Consider the following 20,755-nt stretch of genomic DNA (forward strand, 5'->3'; position numbering starts at 1 on the left):
CTGACATCAAATGAAGATATACAATTTATCACCGTGATGCAAAATATCATTTTAAAACAAACCGACCATGATCGGTAAACATATGATGTTAATTCGAAATAGCTAGGAACAGCAGTATACCCGACAGGTATAAATAATATTCAGGTAAATATGACAAGCTAATTAATGCCCAACTTCAGTAATCCAAGTGCTACCAGTCGCCATTGTTTTTGATATTGCTACACAGTGAATTCTGCAGAGACGAATAACATACGTAAAGGGTTACTTGAAGCTTTGATGGTTAATGAAACTTTTCAGCAGGAAGAAAAATGAATTTTCAATACTGTCCAAGTCACATCTACAGGTATGGAAATTTTTAAACCATACCAGTCAACATTTACTGGTTGTGACAAATTTTAGGAAATTAAAACATTAATAGAAGCACGAATGCGGAATATTTTAAGGAAAAATTTTTTCGGTACGTTTTTAAGGGGTAAATGAATATTCTTACTTTTTGTCCGATCGACCTAAAAAAACGGCATACGGAGTTTCTGTTACTTAAGAAATCTTCAAAAATTCGTTAGGTGATTGATTCTTTTTGGAAATCATTCTAACAATTTTTGATTTGAGACAACGTATACCGATTTTTAGCCCCTAGCAACATGAGTTTTCTAAAACTTCATTGATCACTTAAGAAAGCCTAACGAAAAAATTTAAAAATTTCGTACTAAATAATCGAATTTTAAAATTATATCATCTTGTTGGCAATATTTGATATGAGGTATCGCTACATTTTAAACAGATTATTTGAACAACATTAATGAGGCTACACACAGCTGAGATAGTAGATAGATTGTTTAACTAAAAATAAAATAAAATGTTTCTTAAATTAATTGCCTAATTGGATAAAACCAATACTTATTTTTATTTAGTTAATCACATTCACTCGGAAATCGAAAATTATATTTTTTCTGGTTGTAGAAGTCGCTGAAATGATTAAAAATCATTCTTAGATTAAAAATTTTTCAGTGATAATGGTGCGACAAAAACAATATGTCAGATATTGGAAAAAAATGAATCGATAAATATTATATTATCATCGTATGGCGCAAACCTGTGCCAAGTTTGATCTGCATCGGTTCCGTGGGTGCGGAGGTACTTCTGGTTTTTATTCGTAATTTTTTCACCGTTTGAAATATTTTAAACAAACATATTTATAAAATGTCATACTTTAATATGTAGTGGTTCAGTTATTCAATATAATCACATAAAATTTTTTTTAAACAAAACTATCTGCATATTATTTTTAATCGCCTCAGCTGTATGTAATCCCTTAAAGCTTAATACGACTTTATTTAACATCATTTTTTTCCAGAATCACTTTTTTAAAAGAAGAACGTTCTCAACGAAATAATTTTTTTAAAAACATTTTCACTATGACGCATCATGCTTTACCCATTACAAAGCATGGTCTGTTTGAGTTTTGCACATAAACTTAAATTGAACTAAGTTTGGATACTTGTGTTTTTCTGAAATTACCAAAGGTAATTAAATCTCAAGGAAATTAAAACCTCAGCGGCACACAGTTTTAAATGTAATAGCAAAAATTTAAATCGCGTGTTGTATGATGTTTTCGTGTTCAAAGATGGAAAACAAGGATTATAAATGACTATGGATGAATGTCAACTCAAATAACGGATAAGGCAACGGCATAATTTTTGTCATAAATTACTTTATTAAAAAAAAATTAAAAAGTTTTCTTTTTAACTTTCTCAGGAACTACTACTGGTTGTAATTGCAAAATTCTTTTAGCGTTGGATAGCCCATTTATCGAGAAAGGCTATATAACATCACGCGCTAGCTGTTAATTGCTCGTTTTCCAGGACGATTTCGTAAACTAATGAATGGTTATTAACTATAATAATACATAAAGATTGCAGTTACCCGCTCGCTTCGCAGGTCGATTTCGAATTTAAAAGCAAAATAATTTGGTTTCATAACAAAAAGTAACATGCATGAAGGAAAAGTGAGATCGTCCAGGAAAGCGAGCGGGCTACCGCTAATATGATTATAAAATACTTCTTTAATGCTAACTGAAATATTTTGTGACTCAAATATTTGGCTTCAACTAATTTAGTTTTATAACAAGCTAATATTGTGGATATTTCCGCCGTATGAATAAAAATCGAATAATTTTGTCTTAATTCTTACTCGAAAAAACCTAACATATGTTTTGCTTAAAGCAACCAACATAAAATCAGAAGCGTTTGAGATGGATCATATCCGAATAATTATTCGGATACCATTATAATTACAAAGGCACGCGAATATCACGGTTATTCGTGACATTCGTATTCAAAGTTCTTAAAACACCATAGCAAGGCGGATTATGAAAATATATCGACAAAAAAAAAAAAAAACAACTTTCCAACCAAGACCCATAATAACATATGGGTTACTTTTAGTTACGTTTAAATTTAGTTATATAATTTTCATTTATTAGTAATGGGTTGGGAGAATCACGGGAAAAATTTTTGCAAGATAATCACAATCAGGGGTAGGGAATAATTCCCAAGAATTGAAATAATTCTGGGTAATAAACATTCCATGTTGAAATTATTCCACATTGTCGCTTTGCGAAACATGGACAGACAGATAGTGATGGATCAATCAACCAACCACTTTGGACCAAAATTTTATGAAATTCATGACTTTTAGAAAAACATTGGAGGTGTATAACTCCTCATGAAGGTGGTTGAAATTTGGTACCAAGTGGTATTTAGGTTCATTGCTTCCTATCTGCCTATGTTTCGTAATATCGAAAAAACCACCGCAGAATTATTTCAATTTTAAGGATTTTCATCTTCTTCGGTAACTTGTGTTGCGAGACCGAAAGACTGATAGCGCGATGCGTCTTTGAACTGATATTAAGAATCTCCACGTAGTCATCTCGCACGAATTTTTCCCCTGCGTCTCTGGGACCGTTATAATTTTTATGTACAAACAAATTTTTCACAAAGCTAATTGTGCTATCATTGATTATATTTCATCAAATGATATGCGAATCTTATTAATAATATCTACAATCTCTGTTGGGAAATGGGAAAATCTGTGAAAGTATTTCTACTTTTTACAGAGCAATATTGATTTCAATTTTCTTATATGTAGAATGTATCAAAAATTGGGTATTGATTTTCTCGGTAGTCTTAATTATGAATTCTGTATGCCCAATTTAAAAAAAAAATAAAATAAATGAATATATTTTTCCCCTACGGGCCTTGGGAAGAGAACATAGCATTTACTATACAATGTCATCGAACTCTGTTAGTGTTCCATTTGATTGGGTTCTGTTTCTGGATTCAATTAGCAGGATGACATTTTTCTGCGAAATTTCGTATACAGAATGTGTTAAAAATTGATTTTTCGATAATTTTAATTTCTGAATTCGAATATTTTAGTAAAGTAAATATGTTAAGGATTTTTTAGCTCAGAGAAAATAATTTTATCGTACTCAATCTTCGAACAAATATATACATTTTTGTTTAACTCCGGGAAAATAATTTAGGAGAAACAAAGCGTTAACTACACAATGCCATTAAACTCTTTCCTGCTGTTTCATTTTATTGGATCCATAGTACCATAAGAGACTTATCGATTTCATTTCTGCATTCGATGAACATTTCAACGTTGTTACAGGAGGACTTTCTTCTGCGTAAACTAGTGAGTATTAAAAACATTTTCCAAATATATGTAGGATCAAAGTTGCTACAATTTTCATGGTAATTTATATTTTATACATATTTTTTACAGAATTATCATTTACAAACTTCACCTAATATTTTATTAAAATTGTTTTGTAAATTTAACCTCCACCCGTACACTGTAGAGTGTATACTTGCGGACAATGAAATGCAACACTTTGCTAGCAAACGCATATTAATTAATATGAGTTTTAATGCCACGAAATATTTCTGATATACAACTTTGTTGCAATTTTATTGTCCGCAAAAAATACCCTTATTAAGGGTGTGATCTTGATACGGGCATGGCTATCATTTATTACTTATACATTCAAAGAAATTGATGTCAAGAATGGTTTTTGTCTAATATATTACTCTAATTGTCAATGTAAGTGAACACTTTGAATGAATGAATGGATCAATATAGATAAAATAATGAGGTAAAAAAAAAACGAAATTTTTGGAAACTAGCTTGGTTGGTTCTATGGTACTACAATATACTAAAAGTCCTTAACTGTAATATTGTAAAGGGTTAAGATTTGATATTAAAAGGTAAAATCGAAGTGCTATCGTAAACTAGGGCTCAACAACCTAATTTGATTATATATAAAACTACAATGAAGTTCAATTCCACATAAATAAGGAACTTGTCAAGCCTGTAATTTTTGAAAATATGATTCTTACAAGGAAAATGAATATGAACCATTTTGTTGGAAATTTGAGAACTACTGTATAGTAATATAAGTACCATGCTATTTTAAACCTACCAAACTATTTCTCAATAATCTCGGATTTTTTTGCCTAAACTTCATTTTGTGTTGTGAGGCAAAATGAGAAATATCTAAAAAAGTTCTATAATACCAGAAACACCTATATGGGCACAAGTCACACCATCGTCTGTTCTAGCTTTATTAAAAGTCGTTATAAATCAGATTCCTAACCTTCAAGACGAAGTTACTAAACCATATGCTATTTATCAAGAATTTTCAGTTTTCACAGTAGGAGGTTAGATATGTGTTACTAAAATAATTTCAGCAATTGATGTGAGTGGCGTCAGGAACTGAGATATATGTGTAAATATATCAATCTTTTCGAAGATTACTCAAGAAAAATCATTATACACTTGGTGAGCTAATTTTAGACAAAATTTCTTACGTAATTAGCTTTTACATTTCTCATCACATGATGAATGAGGCGCGAATTATAATTTAAATATACCACTTAGTCATTAGCGTTTTTTGAGAAAAAAATATGAAACATACGATTAAACTTTAAAGTTTACTTTGACTCGGGAGCCGTATATTTTCTAGAGATATTTTATTGGTTAAATTTGTTGCAAATGAGTTTAAGAATAACTATAATATCAAGCACCTTCAAGGTGGCAACGAATTATCAAAACATCCCATATGTATTAAACTCTCTTGGTTTAACATATGTTTCTTATATAAGTGGTAAAATCTTTTTGAACAACTATATTTTTTGATATTAAATGAATTCGATCGAATAATTTTATTTTCGAATTCGTATTATTTTACTGAAGTTAAATAAGAAAAAATAATTCTAATAAGGAGATATTCCTTTTTCTTATGATTCAGAATACAATTTATTGCAGTCTTACAGGAAGTTGCGGAGTGTTCGAATATTTGGAAATACGTTATAATCATAAAGAGGTATGCTCGCTTAAAATTTTATTTTTACTCGAAAAAAATTAAGATTTAACCCTTTAAGTTAACATTTACAAAATATAAACATACAAAATTTTAAAAGTACAAAGTATAAAATTTTATTCTATATCACTATTTTAAACTCATAATAAATGTAGTGAGTTCGTTAAAACATTTTTATTTCAATTTCTTTTTACAATTTTCAATATTTTGTAAAGAGAACTTCAGGAATTTTAAACGGTCTTCTGATTTGAATCGTTTAAGTGTGAATATAACTAACTCATCCTACAAAGTCCCCATACATTTTTTTAGAAATATCTTTGATAGACTTTCGTTTCTTACCAATGTTTTGTCAAATGATCTCAACTGCTTCCTTTTTCCGAGATACATAATACCTCGAAAAAATAAGACTCATTAAGAACCCTTCTTTGCTGATTCCATTCAGTGATATATTTATTTTAAGAGACTACAATACACCAGCCTATCACAGCTATTTAAATTATTTTTTATTGTGATGACTGTAACCGAACCGACAACTCACGTCGTATTTGTTGAAAAAATGCGGTAGTTTGCGTTCCAAACAAGCAAAAATGTAGATGTGTGGAAAATAAATACTAAGACAACTATGGTAACTTACTGTTGGATGATTTGATAAAGTTGATTATGATGACACATTCAGTTTAAGTAGAGTAATTTATTGGAACACTGCTAGATAAAGTATTTTAAAACAGATATTTATTTATGAATGGATGCTTCTCCCACCTAAATATTTTGTATTAAATTTGAATGTGGTGATGCAATCTAAAATCTTTGTCGTAGGAGGGAATAAGGTATAAAAATGAAGAATATTAAGTTTCATTCTTCGTAACCATCATAGGTTGAGAGCAAAAATTATCAATTAATTGTTTCTCACAAAAACACCAACAACTTTTGTAGAAAACTTTTTTTTTTGAGAATCCAATGTAGGGTGTTTCTGATTAATGTAGTTCCGAAGAGAAATCGTTTTCAGATACTTTCCTCAAATGATTTTCGTCTTTGAATTATGTCCTTTTATTCAAAAACCATAATAATTAAAATCGAAATTCATTATTTCGACGATCAGATCGTTGATTAATGGTAATGAAATTTGGCTGAATGGTATCTAATTAATAGATCAAGGAAAATTGATTCATTACTATGACTAAAAAAAAATTTAATAATTTTATCTTCCGATTATCTATAAGGACAGACCCGATAGGAATTATATTTTTGTAGCTTTAAGTCTTAAAAACCGGGTGAATCATTTTTAATACGCCTATATTATAAGATTCTAAGCAGGAATGTAAAATGTTGATAGTATAAGATATCGTGTTAAGAAAACATTCAAATTAAAATATTTAAAAGGCTGTTTTGGAATAAGGTATCCAAGATTGACTTTTATGGACACCTTGAGAGTAAAATTGTGAATAACGATTAAACATACTCTCATCGATATAACACCTCCGCCTGATTTAGTGAATTTTCAAATGATAACCTCATCCATAGTTTTTCAGAATCGCACGAGAACTTAACAGAAACTAAAATTCTCAACCTTGCAAAGTCTTTATTGTTAAAACACAAATCCGTACTTACACATTCCCCTTGGAATAATCAATTGCTTGCTTTTGTAAAAGAATTTTTTCACTTTTTTCTGTCCTTTTGTTTTACTACCAACCCATCATCATTACATCCTCAATAAGATCGAGAATTCCAATTCATAAGCGAAGCATCATAAAAAATATTCATATCTCATCAAAGATCATAAAATGAATCTTACTGTATTTGATTACGATTTAAAAGATTTTTTTTGAAATACAGCTCTTTCAAAAAAATCAATTTTTTCACGGAAAAACAATTTTTTAGCATATAAACAAACAAAAAATTACAATTATTAAAAATAATTCATTGTCAATTATTAAAAATTATCAAAACTTATTGATCACAGAAAAGATACAAACTTTTTGCATTATTGTCTTCGTCATTAGTTTTTTAATAATCTAAATCCTTAAATGACGTTAAAAATATATTTTAACATTGTCATGACGAAATATCTTGATATAAAGCGTATTGTCATTATAAGTCAGCAAAGTTAAACACGTAATCAAATTTCTTCATTTGATCAAACTTAAAAACTCAACTGCTGATAAAGATAACAGGGACCAAAAATGGCACTCAAAATAAATCATCGTTCACATGACAAAACCAAACAAAACATAAAATCGACTACTTAGTATATTTTAGATATCTATCATTAATAAAATTGAGTCTCATTTTATTTACGTTAGTCTGGAAAACGAATAATCCGATTTCAATGAATGCTTCACGGGAGTATTTTCTTGAGCATATTTTCAGCTATTTTTATCCTTTTTTATGAGGGGGTGGAAATGTTAACCGAAATATGAAATGTTATAAACTGATAAATATTACAAAAACACAATATTCTGACGAATGCATGTAGGTTTGTAATTTCAATGAGAAATTTTTTGGAAGGTTACAGTATTCCGTCGGATTAATTTGAATTACTTTTTCACTTCGTAACTCGAAAGAGGACTCGGATAGACTAAAGAGATAGACTAAATAAATTTGAAATGATCGTTATTAATGCTTCGAGTAAAGAGATCCTTCTTAATCGAAACGTATCACAATATTCGTTTATAATAATTTCGTTTCTTTTTTTAAATACTGATTTATAATATAATTTTATTTATTTTTCAGATATACTCAATTGAATACGCATGGTTTAATAATGTACCGGAATTTATTTATGGATTTCGTGATGGCTGAGTGATAAAAATAAAAGAATAATAAATTTATATCGAATGCATTTTACATTAGATCAACAATAAAACAGATAATTGTATACAACACTAAAATTGGATTTAGAACAATAATAATAAATAAAATTTTAATTTAACTTTTGTTTATTTTTTATTTAAACAATATAAAGTATACTGCTCGTTTCAGAATTTAGACCAAATTTATCTAATAACAAATTCCCATAATATTAAAAAAAAATTTTTGGCATCATTTACAAATAGAATACTAATCAAGCCTTTTTCGGACTAGGTTGTTAAGGATATGAAACACAAAAAAAAAAATTATTATACCTTGGGTCTACCATCCGTACAACCCTTCTAAAATTCAAAATATGTCGTTGAATATGGAACTTGAAACTTTTTATGTAAGTCGATAATGCCAGATAAACATTGGTATATTTAACATCCGGTTCTAACCAGAAGTGTAAGTAACTGGTAAAAGATTTATATGTTTTAAAGCAAAATCCAAGTTAATGAGTAAAAAATCAACTGAAATATCAGATTTTTTTGTACAAACCGCCTGCGTTAAAAAAGCCAATGTTTTTGCATAATCGATTTTGTTTGACAATTCCTTACGAGATAATTTTTGTAATTCATTCTAAATAAAAGTTACCATTGTTACAACAAAAAGTAAGTAATGACAGATTTTCAAATTATTTATATTTCAAATTGTGATAACTTAAAAAAAATTGAACACATTAGTCGCAGTGAATTGAGCATCAACGTAAAAGCTTGAGGCGCTCCAAATAATCCTTGATATTTTAAATTGAACGCTTTTTACAACTATTCATGAGTAATTCATACTCAGAGAAATAATTATTTTCTACTAATAAAAGCTTGTCCTTAAAAAGTATTTTTGATTTTATTTATGTATATATTGTTTGCATGCAACATTTTAAAAATATCGGAAGGTGAATTGCGTTCCTTGACCATACATGACATTTTTAAGGTCAGAATTTTTTTTTGCACAATTATTGTTTTAAAACAAACACAAACAAGATAATAACAATGATTGGTATTATTGCAGTATTAAATAATACGAAAAACAAATACATAAATAGATTTTAAAATAATAATTATTCATCATACGTTAAAAAAGAACGACAAGCACAGCAGCGGTCCTGAGTTAGAGCAAAATAAATGTAATTTTATGGTCAGGAAATTTTGGGCCCTAATTTAATTTATAAGAAATTAAATATATGCAACTAGCATAATTAATATACATTTTATAGTTGCATTTAAAATAGATCGTATATATATAATCGGAGCGTGTACTTTGACATAAAATGGTTTGAAGATAAAACGCAGGCAAATCCAACGACATCAAAATCATCAAGTTTGAATGAATAGAACGCAAAATATAGGCCAAAATGTAAAAAAGTCATTTTCCAGGATGGCGGCGAAAGGGTAAATTTCCCGCATACGCCAAATTAGATTTAAGGTCTCCAAACAACCCCCTATCGAATGAATAAATAAAAAAAATCTAGTGTCAAATTTTTGGGTCAATCCGTAAGTGCACTGGAGTATAATTCACAACTCGGTTAATAGTGATGACAATGCCTCGTCGCAAACGAATTTCCCGAAAACTCCAGGAGGCGATGGAGATACCGTTCATCCCGGAACACCAGGTACCTCTCAGACCAATTCTGTCACGATATTCGTGTTCAGCGATCCCAAAAACCCCCCAAATAACGAAATTGTACTGATTATATAACGAATTTCTGGAAAACTCCAGGATGCGACGAGAATATCGTTCATCCTAGACACCAGGTACATCTTAGAGGTCGTTTCGGTTTTTTAGACAAAAAATTGAATTTTTTATATTTATATTGATAATATTCAAAGCACAATTTAAAAATTAGTAAAACTTCCACCGGCTGACCTGTAGTTTTGTTTTGGCACTTCTGGCTTGAATCCATCGATATCTAACAATGATATCAAGAGACAATGTCTTTGGTACTCTAAGTGTTAGATTGATTATTATTCGAGTTTAAATTCGATTATTAAATATTTAAATTATATAATTTATATAAATGGCTATCGAACTATAATTATCTTCAAGTCAAGTATCCTACTTAAGATATGCATATATGTATAAATAAAATGCACACATCAAACATATATAAAATAAATTAAATAAATAAATAATTCAGTTGGAAAATTAATGTTAAAAGTGATACATCATAAATCATTATGGCAGCGCCTTATGTTAAATTAAATAATGGTTTAAGGATACCGGCACTTGGGTTAGGTACCTATCAAGTAAGTAGAAAAATGATTTTCTAACTTTAATAGTTTACATTTTTCTTTCATTAAAATTTGATTTTTATTATTGAAATTTTAGATATAAGCCCATAGAATAACGGGAAAAATATGGCTTGTGTGTTGTTTTCGGTTACAGGTCAGAGGACATTAGATAGAGGGGTCAATTTTATTATAAACAATTATTTGCAAATAAATAATAAATGCAAAGTTATAGAAAAACATCTAAGGAACAAAATATTCCATAGCGCACTAGTATCCTAAAGTGCACCATTTACTAGTTATTACGCCTAAAAGGAAGCAAAATAAAATTTTCAGCCGAATCCGAGTTTGTTTATATTGACTCCAGTCTCCAACATTTTTTTAATAATTTGTTTCAAAAATGAAATAGGTAAAAAATAAACATAATTTTGTTTACAGGCAAATTTAGCAGGTGAATGTGCAAAGGTTGTAAAAAATGCAATAGACGTAGGATATCGACACTTTGACTGCGCATTCATTTATGGAAATGAAAAAGAAATTGGTGAAGCATTCCAGGAAAAACTTAAAGACGGAACTGTAAAACGAGAAGAATTATACATCACAACTAAATTATGGAATAATTGCCATAGACCAGACAGAGTTGTCGATGCTTGCAAAAAATCCTTAAACAATTTTGGATTATCTTATGTAGATTTGTATTTGATTCATTGGCCATGTGGCTATGATTCTCAAGAGGGAGACGATATTTTTCCTTCTAAATTTACTTTATCATCATATTCTTTTGTTGATACTTGGAAAGAAATGGAAAAGTGTGTAAAACTTGGTTTAACTAAAAGTATTGGAATATCTAATTTCAATCATGAGCAAATTGAAAGACTATTAAAACATGCTGAAATTAAACCAGTTGTAAATCAGGTAAGGAATAATTAACATCACATCAGTGATGAATAACATAAAAAGTATGATATTTTAATGAATTGCAGATCGAAGTTCACCCAAATTTAAATCAAAAGAAATTAATAGCATTTTGCAAAGAGCGAAATATTGAAATAGTTGCTTACAGCCCATTTGGCGCACCGTCAAGACCATGGGCAAAACCAAATGACCCTGTAGTAAGATTAGATGATCCAACATTTGTAAACATTGGTAAAAAGTATGGGAAAACATCAGCTCAAGTAATCTTACGTTACTTGGTAGACATTGGCACGATACCAATTCCAAAATCAACCAATAAAGAACGTTTAAAATTGAATATCGATATTTTCGATTTTAAATTAACACCTGATGAAATTGCAATTATTGATAAATATGATTGTAATGGAAGAATATGTAGCGCAGAAGAAATGAAAAATCACCCAGAGTATCCATTTAATCTGGAATATTAATCAAAAATAAAATTATTAGTATAGTAAAAAAAAAAATAGTGAACATAATTGAACTTTCAAATCTAAAGCATGTTAAGTGTGTAGGAAGAAAATTTTATAAATATTTCGTTCGAAAATTAAATTTTTGCAATAGATATTATGAAAAACAACTTGAATGTTTAAGACACTTTAGTGAATGAATTAAGATTACGTTATCTTGAGATAGTCCGAAGACATTTAAAAAAAAAAACTACTTTTTAATATCTAAATAAATATCGATAAAAAAATTTCAAAACTATAATACCCTACATTTATGTAACAAATCAGGTGTATATAAATTTAGTTCAAAGCTAAAATTTACAGTTTTTCTTTAATTACCGAAAACAATTACAAAATTTCATTCTTAATAAAAGTTATTTTTCATGCCAAAAAATAAATAAATTGGTTAAGTAAGTAAAAATAGGTTTTTAATTACCTTATTTATTATTAAATATGTTAAAAATGTACAAAAATTATAAAAATGTAATAAATATATTAATTTAATAATTAAATGTATGGTCCAAAAAAACCACATACTCGTGCAAGTGCATCATTAAAAGCATGCTCCCACCCCCACTTGAAGCACAGGATGGACGTCATCACATGATGAACGCAAGGGCTAAAAAACCGCAAAACCGAGCTAGCTCGACCCTATTCAATGCATGACCAATCCATCCATAACAGAGCTGATACAATCACAAGGTGAACGCCAAAAAACTAGCGAGCGTGTACTCCGTTAAATTTATGACCAACTCGTGGATAACAAAGCTGATGCAATCACAGATCCAAAAAACTCGAAGACCAATGCTAATGTGATCCGTAGGTTAGCCATATGCCTTATAGTGGGGTATATTGCAAGCACGAGACCAGGGGTTTTTGGCCGTTGCGATCAACCCTATAATCTACGGATGGTAATCCATTTAATGGGGTCGAACTAGTACCACGTATCTGGGGCTTTTGGCAATGCGTCCACCTTTTGAGAACGTCATATAGTAAACATAAAAGCAATTAAAGTCGCTAAACTAAACTTTTACCAAAAGTTTAAATATAGAAAATATTCCATGCAAGAAAGAACATTCCCATAAGGACTTCAGAATTTTTCTGTGTTTATTTATTTCTAAGCTTTCGAAATAAGTATTATCAATTGTAATCATATTAAATAGCTCAAATAATGGCATTCGGACTTAAGCACGGTATTTAAACAGTTAACTCAGTTATTTTCTATATCCACTTGTTTTCAAATATTTTTGCGCAAGCGTATGTTATAAAAAATTAAATGAAAACATTATAATATAACCAAACAAATCTATTAGATTTAAACTTTTTTTAAATTGTAAGATAATTTTAATCCACCTATTTTGGTTTAAAAATTGAATTATTATGGCTGCACCCAAAGTTAAATTAAATAATGGGTTAGAAATACCAGCTCTTGGACTGGGTACGTGGCAGGTAAGTAAATTGATGAAATATTTCTATTGAATAAGAATATAAAAAATTTGTTACCTTAAAGGATAGAGAAAACAGAATAAAAATTGCATTTTAGTTAATAAGACAAAATATACTTATTAAAACAAATTGTAGGCAGATGCTGAAGGCAAGTGTGAAGAAGCTGTAAAATATGCAATAGACATAGGATATCGACACTTTGATTGTGCCTATCTTTATGGAAACGAAAAAGAAATTGGGAGAGCTATACAAGATAAAATTAAAGATGGAACAGTTAAACGCGAAGACCTATATATCACAAGTAAATTATGGAACGATTCTCATAGTCCAGAGAAGGTTGTTGACGCTTGTAAAAAATCATTAAGTAATTTTGGATTGCCTTACGTGGATTTATATTTAATTCATTGGCCATGCGGGTACGATTCACAAAGAGGCGGTGCTATTTTTCCATCAAAATTTTCTTCACCATCTTTTTCTATTATTGATACTTGGAAAGAAATGGAAAAATGTGTTAAGTTAGGTTTAACCAAGAGTATTGGAATATCTAATTTTAATCATGAACAAATTGAAAGACTACTAAAACATGCTGAAATTAAACCAGTTGTTAATCAGGTAAATTATATAAAATAAGATTGTGAATTGATCAATTAAATGTAAATTTTTTAATAAATTACAGGTGGAAGTTCATCCAAATTTGACCCAAAAAAAGTTAATAGACTTTTGTAAACAACTAGATATTGTAGTAGTAGCTTATTGTCCATTGGGGACTCTTGGAAGAAGTAGAAGAAAAGATGACGATCCAACTTTAGTAAATATTGGTAAAAAGTATGGTAAAACATCATCCCAAGTTATCTTACGTTACTTGGTCGATATTGGAACTATACCAATACCAAAATCAACTAATAAGGAACGTTTAAAATTAAACATCGATATTTTCGATTTTAAATTAACACCTGAAGAAATTCAAACAATTGATAAATATGATAATAATACGAGATTATGTAGCGCAAGTGAATTACAAAGTCATCCAGAATATCCGTTTCATCTTGATTATTGAGAATAATAAACACAAGACATAATGTTTGTGTTGATCGAACACAAACATTCAATATTGTTGATTTGTTTGATGCCCTTTAGGATTATTTTTTTGGATCATATCCTTGGAAAATAGAATGCAAAATCGAATTTTTCGAATTAATTGAACCACGTAGCCAAAGTGGGTTAAACCATGAGCATACGTTTTCCTGTGTACATGGTAGTATACAAAAACAAAGGATCCCTTTCAGTCTACGCGTATTTTAATTGAGGTTCTTATCATATGTTAGTTTCAAAATTATCACTCCATTTACTCGCTCCCAGTATACTGTTTACTTTCGACTTAAATCGATCCCTAAAATTATGATTTAAGTATTATCTAAAATAAATTATATTATGTTACTATTAAATTGTAAGAAGATATTTAAGTAAACTAATATTGTTTTCTGACTTAAACCATCATATTTAACTCGGATGTTAAAACTAAAATATTTTATAATATTAGAAGCAGATAGACCGTGGGATACCACGGTTTTTTTTAATGATGAATACATACTTGAAACTTTAAAATTGTTCCTATAATTTAAAGAGGAAATAATATACTCCTAAGCTTCCAAAAATGTTGGAACTCCGATTGGAAGAAGTCAAATGTAGAGCAATTACTTTATGATCGAAATAAAAGTTTAATGAATAAAAACACATACTTGGTTAATTTGTTTCCACCAATCAAAAAAGGAACTTACTGGAAACGATGTACTACTTATTTGATGTGTAAATAAATAATATATTAAATAATAAAATAGTTATATAAATTTTTGAAAAACATTTGGCTTTATTTCTTTAAACCTTTGGAACCCAATTTATTTTTAAGGAAAATTGGCAAATACTTATAGGGTTGGTTATTCAATAAAATTCAAAAACGATTTCAATATTTTAGTGAAGATTCTATAATTTTATCTAGTAAAATAATTGATCTTTCTAGTTAAATTTCGTAATTATTATAATTGTGATGACCCTTCTCAATTGTTCATTATAAAATCACAGGATAATTTTCCAAAATACTTAAGCGCAGAGAAGAAATACCAAAGAAAATCTTAGTAAGTAATAGGGAATATTCATGTATTTTTTTAATATTTTTAATTCATTGCTTACACCGTTATAACAAAGTAAAAAATATCAAAATTGCTTAAAAATGCTGCATTTAAGTGTAAAAAAATATTTAAAATACATTAAATTTTGAGATATTTAAAAGCAGTTTTTTGGAACATATTTTTAAACAATGTATATCCAACAATGTTAATATTCAAAAAATAGATTTTAAAAATAAAATAATATTTTGAGGCGCAAGTACATTTTTATTAACATCCACGTAATAATTTTAACCTAACATTGTTATGTAATGTTCTTCTGTAATTAAAAATATTAGCTAGTTGTTTTTTGCTATTTAAAAAAAAAATGACCATGAAAGAGATAAATAACCCCCTCTCATTCATAATGAATATTTTGCTGAATACATTTTATTATTTATAAATTACAATCAGTTATAGTTTGATATTAATGTGTATGAATATATTATGCAATTATAATGGCAGCACCAAAGGTTAAATTAAATAATGGTTTAGAAATACCGGCTCTAGGATTAGGCACTTGGCAGGTAAGGTGCAGAAATAATTTCTCTGATTATTTTAACTAAATTTAATGTTCGTGCATATTTTAATAAAACTTATTTTACTTAACATATTGTATTTTCAATTTGATTACTTCTGTTAGCGTACAAACCGGTAATTTTAGCAATGTAAGCATTAATATGATATGTAGTAGAATCAAATATTGTCTGTCTATTGTCCTCTGTTCAACATATTTTACTAAGAATTTAATTAAAGTTTTCATTGCCTGAACTACATTTTCCTTTTACTGAAGCAAGCAAACTAACATTCTACAGAAAATATTAAAAACTTCTTCCTTATTTTTTCTTAACCCAGTGTAAAAAGTGGGGTGTTAAGTTTAATTTAAGTATTTTAAGTTTAACGAATGTTGTTTGTGTGTCTGCCTGTGACATAGCTACTACTATAAAAGGATGAACGGATTTTTATTTAGTTTTTGTTTAAAAAGCACCCGCTAATTGTTATCTCTTTAATACGTAAGGAGTGCTAGACTTTTTTTTATGGTGAATAAGTTAAGTTCGTTGGTATGAAGGCAATTTTTTAGTTCACCATGAAGAGCGGAAGCGCAGACACCGTGTTAAAAGAATGGTAGTTTCGTACTGTTTTGTATACATTTCTTTATAAATCTCGTATCTTTAAATTTATAAAAAGAATAATTACTTATTATAATAGTCAAGTAAATATCCATTATTTAATATAATTAAAAAAGATTTATCAATGTTAATGAACTTTTTTATTGTTATTTCAAGAGATAAATGTTATAAATTGCTTTAATTATCTGTACTATACGATAATTTTAATTATCTGTACTCGAATGTTTTAACAAGTTAGTTTACAAAAAACAATAGGAAAAATATTGCACAGACTTCTCATAGTATGCCTTTCAAGAATACCATTTCGTTTCGCTTCACGAAGAATGCTTGAAACAGAATGAAATGTGGTGATGGTTGTTTATATTTTATCGATACGTTGTTTATATTGTAGCCACCCTTCTTTAATGGATAATTGAAGACAATGGTTTAATGGACTTTATCCCTATTACTAGTAAAGAAAGCTAGTTTACCTTTAAACGAACTTGAAGGTCGCAATCAAATTCCCTAGCCAAAGCTCAAACAAACTTGTCTTAAATTCGAGAATTTGAGTTTTTTTAAATAAAAACTTTATCTGCTCCTATTGAATACAAAATTTGAATATTGATAAAATGACTATTTAATTAACATTGGGAAGAAATTTTATTATATTTTTTTCTTTCTCGTTTCTTAATTTATTATGCGGTGCAGTTATTACAATTGTAATAAATAATAAAATTAATAAATAATTATTTAAATAATAAAAATGAAAATTGACTTTGAATACGCTTTAAATCTCGCCTATGCGTTGTAATTAAAAACTATACAATAATTTTTTACGAATACTTTTAGGCAGATACTGAAGGCGAATGTTATGAAATCGTGAAATATGCTATCGATATAGGATATCGACATTTTGATTGTGCATTTATTTATGGAAATGAGAAAGAAATTGGTAAAGCCATTCAGGAGAAAATAAATGATGGAACTGTTAAACGTGAAGATTTATTCATCACAACAAAATTATGGAACGATTGTCATAATCCAAAAGAAGTTGTGAATGCTTGTAAAAAATCTTTAAATAATTTTGGCTTACCTTATGTTGATTTATATTTGATACATTTTCCATGCGGTCATGAACCTGAACCAGACGGCAGTGCTTTCCCATCGTCCATCAAATCTGTTCCATATAATTTTATAGATACTTGGAAAGAAATGGAAAATTGTTTAAAGTTAGGTTTGACTAAGAGCATTGGTGTGTCAAATTTTAATCACAAACAAATTGAAAGACTTTTGGAGAAAGCCGACATTAAACCAGTGTGTAATCAGGTAAGATACACTGAGTTAATTTGAAATCATATAAAGAAACTTAATCGAATTTTTAAATATTACAGATTGAAGTTCATCCAAATCTTAATCAAAAGAAGTTAATAGCATTTTGTAAAGAACGAGGTATTGAAGTTGTTGCATACGGTCCATTTGGATCACCGACAAGACCATGGGCAAAACCAACTGATCCTATTGTAAAATTTGATGATCCAACGTTAGTCAACATTGGTAAAAAGTATGGTAAAACATCCTCTCAAGTTATATTACGTTACTTAGTGGATATTGGGACAATACCGATTCCTAAATCAACTAATAAGGAACGTTTGAAATTAAATATTGAAATTTTTGATTTTAAACTAACGTCTGATGAAATTCAAATTATTGATAAGTATAATTGTAATGGGAGAGTTTTTTGTGGAGTTGAACTAAAGCCACATCCCGAATATCCATTTAATGATGAATATTAAGAACAAAAATTATATTTGAAATATGTACGCTTAAATGAATCAAATAATAGAGATTGGATGATTATTTTACATCTGACACCTAAAATAATCAGTACATACCATACATGTGGGACCACCATTAGACTAGGTACAACTAATTCATTTTTATTGCTGTTAATACGAAATACTATATTAAAATATATAAATAAAATAAATATGTGTACTTTATATTAATAAAATATTAATATATTATAACAATAAAAATTTAAAATTAATTTGTACGTTTTATTTAGAACCTTTCAGAACAAAATTATCAATTAATTAATTATTTAGTAAAGGTAAGTATAAAATTAATTATATGATATTTTATATAAGCAGGGTGGCTGTGTGGGTATAACACTTACCTCTGAAACCATGGTACGCCTGTTCGTATCCTGGCGTGGTTAATATTTTTACTTTTAAATTAAATGAATTTTACCTGATGCTAAAAATTTTTCTTTTTATAGTTTAAATTATCTTTATAACCCACCCTCTTGTTATAAATAACGCCAGTTATGTATATGTCATAAATCACTATTCTGTCAGTGTCTTCTCCTGTTACAAAATATTAAAAAATATGTACAAAAATGACTGACTGGTTATGCTAAAATTTGAAACTTTTTAATAGGAGAACATGTCATGTAGTTTGAAATTTGAAATTTTGCGATAGGAGAACATGTCTTATATTTAATCCCACTTTTTTTTTTTAGAAAATATTCGCCTAAAATATTAAAGAATACTTCAAAATATGGTTCATTATTTTGAACCATAAATTAAAGATTTCTGTAAATATTTAAAAAATGGTATATGTCAAATTAAAGTTAATTTTTTTAATTTATTTATCTTTATAAATTATAGTTCATGTTTTATTCTGATATAATACCAACTATATTGCTGTACAGTTTCATTAAAAACCATTCGCTAGTTTTAGCGTGAAAGCGTAACAAACAAACATGCTTACTTTCACATTTATAATATATAGGGATTAAACCAGAAAAATTAATAAAAAGGATATTTTATTATATATATTTGTACATATTTCACCTAAAATAAATATGAATGAATAATAATGGTTATTTTATACAGTATAAAATCGATTTTCGGGATAACAATTTTTTCATTTTTTCTAAATTAATATAAATTAATATAAATAAATAAAAATCGTTATATATTTTAAATTTGTTTGATTTTTTCAATCCCATTTTTCCTTTCAGATCAAAATTATTAACTAATTAATTATGAATAAAGGTAAATATTAAGTTAATTATATGATTATACATAAGCCGAGTAGCTGTGTGGGTATAGCACTTGTCTATGACACCAAGGTACGCTGGTTCGTACCATGGTGGTGTTACAATTTTTACTTTTATATTAAATGAATTTTTCCTGATGTTAAAAATTTTCCACTCTTTTTATAGTTTAAATTATGTACATACCCCGCCCCCTTGTTATAAATAACGTCAGTTATGCATATGTCATAAATCACTATTCTATCAGGAGGTGACAATTTAAATATCTCACTCTTTAAAATCATATTCTCCTGCTACAAAATGCTAAAAATTTGTACAAATTGCTTGGTTATGCTAAAATTTTAAACTTTTTAATAGGAGAACATGTCATATAGTTTATCTCACTCATATTCTCCTATTACAAAATATTAAAATTTGAATTCTAAAATAAAAATAGAAGTTGAAACTGATAAAATTTGAAATTTTGTGATAGGAGAACATGGTTTATATTTTATCCCATTTTTTTTTTATAACATATTCGCCTATTACAAAATATTAAAAAAATATTTCAAAGTTGCTTTTTTATTGTACATGCTAAAAATATTCTTGTTAAATGAAATTTTTTGAGATTTTGTAAAAGGAGAACATGTTATTTCAAAAAAAAAAAAATTAACCATGGCAGTACCACCTGTCATAAATCAATGTTCTATCAGGGGGTGGGAATAAAAATAACATAAAATATACCTCCCTCTCTGACTTATTTGTCTCTTTTGGTTCTCATAACAATTATCTAAAAAAATTACATTATCTCGAAATAATAGTTTATTTAATTAAAAATTAATCGGGACAATGCTAGATATGAACTGCGGTACTCCGTAACCGGAGGCTACTGGCTTAGCCACTACTCCACCTTTGACATATTATAATTAGCAATAATGTAATATAAATACCTTTTACTCACCTTTCTTCAATTTTTTCAAAAAAAGTTTTTTTGAGCAAAATGTCCCAAGTGAAAGTTTTTGTATCTGAAGAGAGACATCCCGAAGAAACCGTTAATGTAACCTAAACTTGCAAGGTCGTCGTTTAAAAATCAAAATAAAATTTTTTAACAGTGGCGAGCATCTATATGTTAAG

The 20,755-nt window shown here is 28.4% G+C and overlaps 3 protein-coding genes across 3 annotated transcripts; all 3 read left to right on the forward strand.

Annotated features, from left to right (window-relative positions):
• The first annotated feature begins 10,359 nt into the window (after window positions 1-10,359).
• Window positions 10,360-12,216, forward strand: LOC123304995 (aldo-keto reductase family 1 member B1-like). Its single transcript, XM_044886578.1, has 3 exons — window positions 10,360-10,479; window positions 10,900-11,376; window positions 11,445-12,216. The coding sequence occupies exons 1-3, from the start codon at window positions 10,411-10,413 to the stop codon at window positions 11,844-11,846; spliced, it is 948 nt and encodes a 315-aa protein (XP_044742513.1). The 5' UTR covers window positions 10,360-10,410; the 3' UTR covers window positions 11,847-12,216.
• A 958-nt stretch (window positions 12,217-13,174) lies between these two features.
• LOC123304921 (1,5-anhydro-D-fructose reductase-like) lies at window positions 13,175-15,089 on the forward strand. The gene is made up of 3 exons (XM_044886472.1): window positions 13,175-13,313; window positions 13,446-13,922; window positions 13,987-15,089. The coding sequence occupies exons 1-3, from the start codon at window positions 13,245-13,247 to the stop codon at window positions 14,365-14,367; spliced, it is 927 nt and encodes a 308-aa protein (XP_044742407.1). The 5' UTR covers window positions 13,175-13,244; the 3' UTR covers window positions 14,368-15,089.
• Window positions 15,090-15,845: 756 nt separating this feature from the next.
• Window positions 15,846-18,559, forward strand: LOC123305028 (aldo-keto reductase family 1 member B1-like). Its single transcript, XM_044886626.1, has 3 exons — window positions 15,846-15,999; window positions 17,431-17,907; window positions 17,973-18,559. The coding sequence occupies exons 1-3, from the start codon at window positions 15,931-15,933 to the stop codon at window positions 18,372-18,374; spliced, it is 948 nt and encodes a 315-aa protein (XP_044742561.1). The 5' UTR covers window positions 15,846-15,930; the 3' UTR covers window positions 18,375-18,559.
• The last annotated feature ends 2,196 nt before the right edge of the window (window positions 18,560-20,755 follow it).

The sequence above is a fragment of the Chrysoperla carnea genome, chromosome 1 (genome assembly GCF_905475395.1).
Source record: "Chrysoperla carnea chromosome 1, inChrCarn1.1, whole genome shotgun sequence".
In the NCBI taxonomy this organism is placed as follows: domain Eukaryota; kingdom Metazoa; phylum Arthropoda; class Insecta; order Neuroptera; family Chrysopidae; genus Chrysoperla; species Chrysoperla carnea.